The following is an 11,355-nucleotide window of genomic DNA, read 5'->3' as shown; positions in this document are numbered from 1 at the left end:
TCTTGAAACATATAGTAATGGAAGGAAGAAGGTTGTGGAAAAGCCAAATGGAAGCTTGAGAATGGAGAGAGGTGTCACACTGAAGAAGACAGCTTTGGACACCACATGGACTCTGAAGTTGCCACGTACAATTAATTGAAGTTAAATATAAGCTTTAGTTTTTTTTTAATTTATTCCATAAGCAAACATACACACGGAATTACTTGTACACTAGACGACAAATCTAAGATTATAACTAAAATAAAGGAAGTACACCACATAGCTTAACCTATAAGTTAGGTTACCTAGGTCTTGTCTAACGCGCATCTTATGAGACATGAAGACAACAAACAGGACAAGTAAGTCTGTTCAACCCCAAATCTTTTTAAGCACAGAGGTTGAAGCCACTACTAATTTCTCCTGCGTTTTCTTAAGGTAAAATCTGCACAGGACCGGTCCTGCAACCTTCCAGACAAACGCGCATTTCGAAACACCTTCGGGAAAGGCAAAATCATAAACGATGTTGTAGAGTGCCAAGGCTTGGGGGTAGAGTTCTTCCAGACTTTTGTTGCTGTCTTCAAACCTTGCAGCGCCATAGAAATCCTGATACAGAGAGAATAAACCGTTCAACCGATGAGTTGTGTTAAGAAGCATTAGATGGACTAATCAACAAAAACTGTGATTCATGAAATCTATTGGTCAGATCTTTGCATTGGATTGAGAGCTTACCTGCTTGTATCTCTGGATAACTTCATTGGCTAATTGCTTCTTCTTAACCTTATCAGTTTCCTCCATCGCTTGGGACATTTCAGCTCTGTAATTCTCGTACCAGGATGTAAATTTATCCATGTGAGACTTAGGGACCGGTTCATCTTCAAAATACCAGAGTTTACTGATTTCTGAATTGTAACATACAATAAAGACGTTAATACATATTCGAGATGATGAGTTCTTGTGTACTCTGATTATTGATAGAAACTAGAAGATCCGTACCAGATGGTGGGGGTTCCTCTGCATTATGAGAATCCACAGTGTCAAAGATTAATCCAAGAATAGAAGTCGACCTGAAATCTCTCTTAGGGTCACGCTCCATGTAATGTGGAAAATTTTTGATCTCTAGGTCGGGTGGGAGATCAACCTTAGCCCCCTTTTTTGGTGCATCAAGAGCATCATAGTATATATCAATCAACTTAAGAATATTCTTCTTCCTTTCATATTTTTCCTTAGCACTCTCATCTCCTAAGGTGAGGAGAGGGTCCATTATTCCTAGCCAGCAATCTGCAGCCATCCCTATAACGTCTCTGTAAACCATGAAAACAAGGCATATGTTAACTAAACGAACTATTGTGAGCTTGAAAGTAAGCCGACAATTAAATTATGCACCTCTTACAAAATCTTGCTTTTAAGAACATTTTGAAAAGCTCTTCTTCCAACTCTTCTTCTGATAGTTCACTTGGCTTTCTTCCAGAGTAAATTTTACTAGGTTTAGAAGAACTCACCCATGGTTCACTTGGCTTGAAGTATTCCAGTAGCTAAATAGACGAATTACGGTTCATAGGTCAGGTCTCAGCAATGAAGAGTTTATTTTCAAATGTGATGGATATAGCAGAGTACCTTGGGATTTCTGGATATGAAATACATATCGCCATCAAAGTCACCACCAGCAATCTCATCACCCAAGGATCTCGGACCTTTCTGAGGGAAGAACACAGCATACTTGGAATTTCCGACATAGTCTTCTAAGGCCTTAACATATGTAGCCTTAAGTACATGTATGTCTCCAAAATGTAATCCAGGATTTCTGTAAACTAACACATCACCGGAAATTTGGCCAGACTCGCTACAAAACCATGAAAAGAAAGCAGTTAAAATGAGCAGCTACTTGTACGGAAGAACTCATAATTCCAAGGAAGCTAATCACTTTTTTTTTATGTTTCCATGCAAAACTCAAAGCGAAAGAGAAAGAGAAGAATTTGCTAGCCTACAGGATGACACAGACTTCATTTTCCTTAAGCTTCCCGGTGGGATCCACTGTGCCCATGAGATAGTATGATTCATCAATAGGAAGCCTTCCTGCTTTGAGAGCCTTCCTCTCTGTATTTAAGAGATAAGACAGAGAATCCTTCAAGTATGGTTCATCAAGGGGGATACCAACCAAGATCATTTCTGCAATGTTCTGGTCGTCCAAATCCCCATAATTAATGGCAGCTGCACAGAAAAATGAACTTAATAAGAAGACCCATCGAGTGTCTCCTCAAACTTCCGATCATATGTAACTCCAGGACGCATATTCAGTTGGTTTAACTAAGTAGTTTCAGGGGTGGTAATAAATTGCAAACAAATCAGAAAGCTTTAAGGTTCTTAGCACCTTTAAACGCAGCACGTTCGCTGTAGAATATGGTTTTGGACTCTTCCAATGTGTTCCGCAGTATATTCAAAAAGAAGTCATTAGGGACTCCTCCATAACTAAGCAGAGCGACCAAATTTCTTGATAGCCTCGCATTTCTTGGTGGATTACTAGAAGATGTAAACAACTAGAGATCAAAAAAATATATATATATCGAGCGAGAGGTTCAGCTTCAAGATAGTAAGAATCCTCGAGACAGCTACCTTGTAGTGACTACCTCCAGGGAGTTAAAGGTACTAAAATTTGACATGGTTTGATCTTCATTCACCTTGATCATAGAAGGCCGAACCTGGACAGTCCAAGGAGGAAGCTGCCAAATAAAGGAGAAAACTGAGGAATAGCATGCAAACCTGATTTTGTTACATGAAAGAGAGTTGGCTTACTTTCTTGTTTGTGAGAAAAGTTCCCTTAACAGCATAGCCATTATGAAACATCCGAAACTGGATCAGCAGAGGCTGTTGAAAACGAATTGTTACTACTTCTTTTAAGTGATAGAAAAATACTGAATCGAGCGCTTAAAAGTGGAATATAAACTGCATACCGGCTCTTGGCCACATGGTCCCTGTCCTTCAATATTTGGAATCTTACTCTTGATCGAAAACAAATAAGAAACAAACATAATAAGGAAACAAGAGTGAAGAAAAGGCAATTAAGCAACCATCAAATAATCAAGGAAGTACAAGAAAGACCTGAATATTGTTACTTCTCATAGATTTCCCTTTAAAAATATTAACTGGACACATTCGAGCAAGGTCCTCAGAGATGTAGCCAGTTCCATCTGAATGTATACAAGGTTTCCCATTCTTGTCAAGAACATCCTTATTATCTTGATCCTGCAATTGTCAGAGAGGCAACGGGTCAAGGCACATATCGAATACAACTAAATAAAGGCATTAGAAAGAGATGCAGTTCCCGAAGAAACATGAATTAAGGAAGTACATGGCAGTGTATATCATCAATTTGCTCGAAGGTAATTCCAGTCATGTCAACTTCGAGCGTTTTAGTCTTTGACAGAATTAAAGAAAACCTGAAGCATCAACAAAAGGTGACTCTGATTACGAAGGAGGACATCTCAAGAGTTTAAAGATGAAACAGTAGAATATCTTCATATGTCTACAATAGAGTACCTTGCCATATAGTTGGGCAAAGATGACAAAGTATTCACATGCATAAAATGCATACGCGCTTCATGCATTGACTTTCCGGAGAAGATATAGGGGTTTCGCATATCATTTGAAGCTGTCGAGTCTGTGCGTATAAAGTAGCATTTCACTCCCTTTGTAGCAGCGTCTTTCTTCTTCTCTTCTTTCCCTCCATCTTTGAAAACTGTTTTTAAAGGAAATGTAAACAAGCTACTATATGCAGTCTTAAACACAAAGATGAAAATTATCTGCAGTGTGTTGCTAGACATGGCATTAGCACCTTAAAAATGAAAAGTGTTATATGCTCAATAAGAGATATTAAGAAGGAGAAAAGACCCACCAAAAAATCGATAACGGCGTAACCCAACCATGATACCATTCTTAGCAATCCCTTTGTATGTAGAGTAAAGGTCATTACAATAGGTTTCCACGCCTAACACTTTATCGAATTTGACGGTTAAAACGTTATCATCACCCAAAACCTTGTGCAGGTGTGTTCCAGTGTCCTCCAGAAGATAACCCTGTGAACACAGTCAATCAATAAGTAACAATGTATTAAGACACTGTCAAGGACTCTATCAAAATAGTAGGATAAACACATTTATTAGATATATGATAGCGACTTGCAAACAAATTATGGCAACAGCTTCTAGTAGTATCTCTTGAATTCAGATCCGTTCAAAACAAAGAAGATATATCAACACAGGAAAATGCAAACATGAACGACAGAGCTTAGAGAGGAGGGAGAACCTTGAATTTGTAACTACCATCGGGAGCAACATGACATTGATAGTAATGAGTCTTCCCACTATCCCCTTCAAGTGGCTGGGGAAAGAAGCATTTAAGAAGAAGAAATTAGTAGAAATTCCTCATAAATTGCAGTAGATAAAAGGAATATCAAGTATCCAACAGGTCTCACTCCATGTCTTGTCAATTGACTTAAGAAAGAACATGATAGTAGAACAGAACATAGAGAACTGCCATACCCTTCTTCGCTCCTTTGGGGGACAATAACGCTGTCCCAACCGGTTCCAAACCTCTGCTTCATATTCAACCATTGGCAAATCCTTCCATTTTCTGATCTCATCACCAGATATAACCTCCTCAACCAGGGATTCCCTGTAAAAAAAAACTGTCACTTTCCAAAGAAATAGATAAAAAGTGATGGAAAAAGGTCTCAAGCCTAAACATACCCTCCAATATAGCTAAGCAACAGAAACGCCTTCTTGAATTCAAGTTCACCAAGAGCTAATAGCGGAGGAATGTGCTTAGATGATCCTCCATTTTCTTCTCTTCTCAAGAACTTAGGAGATGGAGTTTCCAAATCAATAGACACATCTGCTACAAACAATTGACCAATAGTCATAAATAAAACTCTAAAGCATATAAAACAACACAACGCCGAAGTAGCTCTGAACCCATTAGATAACTGACCTTGAAAAAGCCTGCAACTTTTTTTCCCAGGAGTTCTAGGACACTGAACCGAAGAGCCATCAACAGTGGCCGCATTGTTAACAAAATACATGATTATCCCATCGAGGGTCTTCACATACGGCATGTTGAAAACTTTCCTGAGTGTTTCCAAAGCCAATTCCTCAGAAATCGAAGAAAGTCTCCGCCTTGTCTCCACTTTTATCGGACGATGCTGCTTGTGTTTCTCGTAGATTTTCTCCAACATGGTTTCAACACTACCCAGAAGAGCGATCTCTGTCCGCGGAGAAACTTCATCGCTGCCGTAATTCATCATTTTTTTTTCCCCCACAAATCAGAGTCAGTGTCTATCTAGGGTTCATATATATATAGCCCCACTGGGAAGAGAATCTTGTTCAACTATGGAATTGCTTTTGCTTTTGCTTTTGCTGCCATTTTCTCAAAGTTTCTTCCTTTAGGTTTCAAAGTTTTGTGTAAATCTGTTTGATTTGACTACACGAAGATTTATATGCAGTACACAATTCTAGCCGTTTATTAATTTTTTAATTTTTATCCAAAATGCCCAACTATGACTACTATATTTACAAATCTGCCACTACTTTCTCGCCACCGCTGTAAACGCCCAAGTAAAAATCGCGTTTTTCGACATTGTCATTGCATAATCGCGAATTATATACTTCATTTTGCTTCCAACTAGTAGACAGACTCTTGTTGGTTCAAGGTTTTAAATTATGCACATTCATATCATAAGTTTCAAAATTACAATAACACACCTGCAGAGGCAATTAATTAATTGAAAAGGTTCATTATTTATTTAACATATTAATATTCATTTAATAAGCATATTTATTCACAAAAAATCTACATTTAATAAGCATATTTTTACGGTTTTGGCGGAAAAATGCTGATTTACGGTTTTGGGAGAAATTTTTTTGGTGATAAAACGCAATTTTTCGATTTTGGCGGAAACACGGTTTGCGATTTTGGAGGAAAAACGCGGTTTTATGTATTTTAAAAAATGTATTTAAATCAAAATTTTAATTTAAGTAGAATAATTTAGTTTTAATGTATTTAATATATTTCTCTTTTATTTTAGTTATTAAGATATTAATATTTTCTAATAAATATAACTAATATAAATGGGCTTAAATGGGAACTTATTTAATTGTGTGAAACCCCATTTAATAAATAAGTTTAAATGGGTTAAATTTTTTTTATACATACCCATTTATTAAATGGGGTTTCATGCCCAAATTAACATCCCTATTCTTAGGTGACAATTTCACATTCATAAAATTTAATCACCTGAAATGGAACTATACCAAATCCTGTTTCTGTAAAGAACAATTGGGAAACATAAATATATATATATATATATATATATATATATATATATATGTGAAAACTAAAACCACATTCAATTTGCGATATAAACACAAGAATACCACATTCTAAAATCTGATCACCAGAAAACAGAACTGATGACATCATCATATGTGTAACATCTAACCCATGTTCAAAAAATCTCTAGGCGCTAGTCAGACGGTGAGGGTGGGCTTAGCGTCTAACAAGAAAATCGGAGATTAAACGGGGATTAATCGGGGACTAGTTTTAAGGTAATTTAATATTTTAAAAACATATTAATCCATTATAAATAAGAAATTTATATAATATTGTTTTTAAAATTGCATTAAACACATGAAAACAAGAATTTAAGGTCAAACTTATGATTTTTATAAAAATTATGAATATAAGTAGAACATTTTGAATTTTATATAAAAAAAATGTAAAATAAAAAAATTGGGCTAAGCGCGTCCTAGTTATGTTATAAACTTATAATTAATGTCGCTTTTGCTTGCCTTAACGACAGTCAGACGGCGAGCAGTAACCATCACACACGAAGTTTGGTCCATTGCTTTGAATAATATTTTATCATCAAGTAAATAACCATAGATAATAGATACTGACTAAGATCCACGTCACATTTTAATTTGTCATGCCACGTCGTGTACTTTAATTATATGATTCCATCTTCTTTATACTTTACTATTCGGACAAACTGCTTTCTGTTATAAATAACAACTAAAAGTAGATGAATATTTTTTTTTTTTTGTCGTCTGGTAATATTAAGAACCAAGGGAAGGATACATAGGAGGAATACATAACCGGATACACCGGAATCAAAGCTCGCAATTTCTGACTAAACTAAGCTCGGAACTTCGAGAGATAAAGCTCGCGAATTCCAACTAAACTAAGCTCGGAATTTCGAGAACCAAAGCCCGCAGATTCCGACTAAACTAAGCTCGGAATCTCGAGAGACAAAGCCCGACTACACGGGAAACAGATTCTTATACAACCAAAAGCTCTTAAATGAGATATGCAAACAAAACTATTCAAAACTCAAAAACTGGTCCAAACCCGAGAGCGGAAAACGATTAGACATGGTGGAACACCGACAATAACCAACCGTGGCTTCAACTCTACTTGTCCTCGCTTGATGTAGGTAGACTTCAGAAATTTGAAACTTGTGCTTCCTTGGGAAGGCAAGACGAATCTTTCAAAGGATAATTGACAAGACCGACGAAACTGCCTGGGGCCGGAGAATTCGAAACAAATGTCGAACCGGTTAGGAGGCAGCACAAACAAACAGGTCTCGACCAAACCTGAAATTAACTTCGTGTGGAGGAGACTAAACAGCCGCTTAATCGACTCACCAAAGCCTTCAGATGGAAGGAATGGTGACGGATGCGATTCGATTAAGACCTAGGGAAAGGCCAGCAAAGAGGAAAGAACAGAAAAGACATAATCTCATAAAATTACAGAGCTAAAACGAACTAAAGCCTTCTCAACCCCCGCATCTCCTCGTCGCGAGCAAATTCCAGAATGTGGACTCACCAAAACGGCACGCCGTTGATTTCTTGAATACCAACCACCGGAGACAGCAACATCTAGAGGGAGGAAACGAACATCAAACCCCAAAAAAGATATAGATCTAGAAAAGATCTAAATAAAAAAATGTAGATCTGAGACAAAATCCAACCCAAACTCGAGAAAAGGAAACACATGAGAGATAAGAGAGAAGGAAGCAAAAAAACAAGCTAAACTATACTACCGGTGCCACCGTCGGAAGGACGGCGGCCACCGAAGGAACCCTCGATGCTTTCTCTTTTTTTTCTCTCTCGCTCTGCGTTTTTTTTGGTTATTAACTTATTACAAAAATCTGCTAAAAGTAGATGAATATATATCTATATATTTGAAGTAGTATTATATATATAATATAAAGAGAATAAAAGAAACAAAAGAAAGAGAGAAGAACGAGGGAGAGAGAGTGGGAGAGCAAGAATCAACAAGTCCATAGAGAAGAAGAGAACAAGCGAGACAAAGCCATCAAACCGAGCTATCACCAAAAGCGTAGAACCAGAGACTGAGAGCCACAAAAACCGGACCATACGGCTAAGCCATACACACAACCCGACGAGAAAGGGCCAAACAATCAGCTAATTCTCAGATAAAGACCAAGCTAACGATTGAAACCATCCTAATAACACTTATTCCAACAGAACGAAACAAGGGTCTAAACTCAACTAACTCAAAGACGAAAGACACGGATGTCGGAAGTTACCGGAGAGAAAACAAACTCGTCTCAGTCGTAAAGGAAGCAATGGATCCGCCTATCACCAACGAGAGAAACCTAGACAAGGTCCAGATCTGAGGCTGAGAAGAACGAAACCACCGACGACCTCAAAGGAAATCGCGGATCTCCTCTACGAATCAAGAGACAGCAACACAGAGAGGAAATCTTGCCGGAATCGGAAGAGACCATCAACAAACGCCGTTCGGAAACAAATGAATCTAGATCTCTTTGGTTGGTGTTTATTGTGAGCTCCCTGTTTCGGTCTGTTGTCGTTCTTGTGTGAGTATGGCATCATCGGTTTGGAGTTCTGTCTCGCTCCTTGTCTCTACTCTCAAGACCTGATCGAGGTCTGGTCAGATCAAAGATTTCTATCAAGGCGTCAAATTGTCGTGGTTCTCGACAACGCCGCTTCCAGAAGATTTGTGAATCGTATAGTCTGTGATTTGCTTCTTTCTTGCTGGATATGAAGTCTAGGATTAAGTTATATGTGAGGTACTTTGGATTCGCTATAGGAGGTTTCGTTAGCTGCTAACGGACTCGTTTCGTCCGCTGTGGTTGGCTTTGCTCATCTGGGAGATAATGGGAGGTCTTTTGATAAGTCTATTTTGTTTGAGAATTTGTTTATAGACTTGGTTTGTCACTTCGCTTTTTGTGGATTGTTATTTCATCGTTTTCATTAGCTTCCCTGTAACTTAGGGCTTCTGCTTCCCTCTTTTGGGCTTTTGTCTCTGGGGATATCTCGTTTTTCCGCCGGCATATATATCTCATCATGTATCCTTTTATAGTTTTCTAATAAAATTCAGACGACAAAAAAAAAAAAAGAGGGAGAGAGAGTGAAATGAAAGCTTTATTACTCAACTTCTCTCTACATTTTACTTTTAATCTTTCGTACAAAGCAACATATATATAGAAGAATAAAAACTTGGTGATCAAGCTACTTCCATGCTAAGTAAACAATAGATAAGAGAGAAATTAAAGTGGATAGTGATCCGTAATGGATAACTATCATTTTATAACACTTTCTCGTTTTTAGTATGTTTTTCCTGCTATTTTCCTTATTCAATTGCAGTCACCATTCAGAATGTCAATCATTGAAATTTTTTTATCTTCTATTGATAAACATTGTTAACATTTGATGTAAAAAATTTATAATTATTTACACAAACAAAACCATAGTTATTTATACCATGAGATAGTTTTTAGAATAATTGATCAACACCATAATTGAAATCCCAGATTCCTTATATCTTACACGTAATGGATTCACAACAAATCTTTATAGACTCTCATATAACAGAGAGAGAGAGGAAAGCTTTCACTAAACCACTTTCTTAATCAACAAAACAAAAAAATTCTCACTAAACCAACAACGTAGAAAAGTTAGGTGGAGCAAGGAATATGGACTGAGCTACATATTTGAGATTTACAATATGGGCCTATAAAAAAAAATTAAGCCCACTTATTAAAAAAATTTGCAATGATTTATACTCTGAAATTCGTCCATCATAACTACACAAAATTACTGCAAGACAATCAAATGATAATGTATCGACACACTACCTAGAAAATGAAATCCACAAAACAAATTATAAACCAAGCACATGATTCGAAGTATTGAATCTTCAAACTAAAACGTCAATCCATATATCGATGGATTTCATATGACTGTTTATGGCAAAAGAAAGAATGTGAGAAAATAGAAAGAAATGAGACTTAACCAGATAGTGCAGGAGATTTCAGAAAACAAATAAAAACTTTGTAAGAAAAAGGGGCACTTATTTAGATAAATCGTAAATCTTGGCGATTTCGTATCGAGGCCTAGAGGTGTCAAGCGGGCCGATAGCCCGCGGCCCGCGGACTACAAATATTTAATAAAAATAAATAATTAATATAAATAAATAAATATTTTTACATAATTCTAAAAATATATATGTGAAATATATGAACATATAACGAAATTTAATGTATAAAATTATAAGATTTACAAAAAAATTAATTCTAAGAGTTTTTTTATTGAAAAATTGTTAATTTCAAATTTTAAAAATTAATTTTATTTTTTAATTATTTTTAAAATATGTAAAACTAAGCCCGCGGGCCGGCCCGCTAACCCGTTAGGCTTAGCGGGGCGGGCCTGGAGATATTATTTTTGCCCGCGGTCCTAGCGGGCCGGCCCGCCGCGGTCTCATAAATTTAAATGCCCATCGCGGGCCGGCCCAGATGGACGCGGACCGGCCCGTTTGACACCTCTATCGAGGCCCACTATAATTACAGGCCTTATCTGAGGTATTTCGAAAAGTATCATTAATTTTGTGTTTATTTCGCAAATATAAAACTATTTAGCAAAATATGCTTCCAAACAAAAAAAAGTATCTTTATCAACATCACTCATGAGTATATATTTATGCGGCATTGGATGGATTCTTATCTCAGATTATCAGCTTATTAATCAGAGTTTGACAATGTTTATCCCCACTCCACACAGAGTTTGAAACGCTTCTCTGGGTAATGAGATCCCTCACATCATTAGGCTATTTAAAAAATCGCTAGGCGCTACTCGGACGGTGACAGTGGACCTAACGCCTAGCAAAAAAATTGAAGATTAAACGGGGATTAATCGGGAACTAGTTTTAAGGCTATTTAATATTTTAAAAACATATTAATCCATTATAAATAATAAATTTATATAATCTTGTTTTTAAAAGTGCATTAAACACATGAAAACAAGAATTTAAGGTCAATTTTATGAATTTTATACAAATTAT

At 36.8% G+C, this 11,355-nt stretch overlaps 1 protein-coding gene across 5 annotated transcripts; it reads right to left on the bottom strand.

Moving 5' to 3' along the window:
• Positions 1–15: 15 nt before the first annotated feature.
• On the bottom strand, positions 16–5,786 carry LOC9320032 (probable RNA-dependent RNA polymerase 3). Of its 5 annotated transcripts, XR_002333287.1 has the most exons (19): positions 4,963–5,785; positions 4,722–4,869; positions 4,515–4,647; positions 4,279–4,353; positions 3,869–4,049; positions 3,514–3,712; positions 3,326–3,413; positions 3,076–3,219; positions 2,928–2,975; positions 2,770–2,841; positions 2,590–2,696; positions 2,348–2,496; positions 1,965–2,187; positions 1,594–1,819; positions 1,363–1,511; positions 973–1,280; positions 709–878; positions 285–582; positions 16–112 (listed from the first exon to the last, which is right to left on the bottom strand). XR_002333287.1 is itself a non-coding variant. In XM_021031770.1 (18 exons), exons 1-18 carry the CDS (start codon positions 5,273–5,275, stop codon positions 349–351), a joined length of 2,940 nt encoding a protein of 979 aa, XP_020887429.1. In that variant the 5' UTR covers positions 5,276–5,786; the 3' UTR covers positions 127–348. The 5 variants fall into 5 exon arrangements, 4 of the variants coding, with proteins under 4 accessions (XP_020887429.1, XP_020887427.1, XP_020887428.1 ...); XM_021031770.1 differs by lacking the exon at positions 16–112 and having other exon boundaries at positions 127–582; positions 2,928–2,948; positions 4,963–5,786; XM_021031768.1 differs by lacking the exon at positions 16–112 and having other exon boundaries at positions 127–582.
• Positions 5,787–11,355: the final 5,569 nt, after the last annotated feature.

This window comes from Arabidopsis lyrata, assembly GCF_000004255.2.
Source record: "Arabidopsis lyrata subsp. lyrata unplaced genomic scaffold ARALYscaffold_3, whole genome shotgun sequence".
NCBI classification, from domain to species: Eukaryota; Viridiplantae; Streptophyta; class Magnoliopsida; order Brassicales; family Brassicaceae; genus Arabidopsis; species Arabidopsis lyrata.
This window is presented reverse-complemented; position numbering and strand designations above follow the sequence as displayed.

Bases quoted from the DNA above. Each gene is read 5' to 3' on its own strand.
- LOC9320032 (XM_021031768.1), bottom strand. From the start codon at position 5,275: ATGATGAATTACGGCAGCGATGAAGTTTCTCCGCGGACAGAGATCGCT. The intron at 3,713-3,868 runs GTGGGTCTTTTC...CTTTAAAAACAG, and splicing joins ACGCCGTTATCGATTTTTTG to TTTTCAAAGATGGAGGGAAA. The intron at 3,220-3,325 runs GTACTTCCTTAA...TGACAATTGCAG, and splicing joins TTGATGATATACACTGCCAT to GATCAAGATAATAAGGATGT.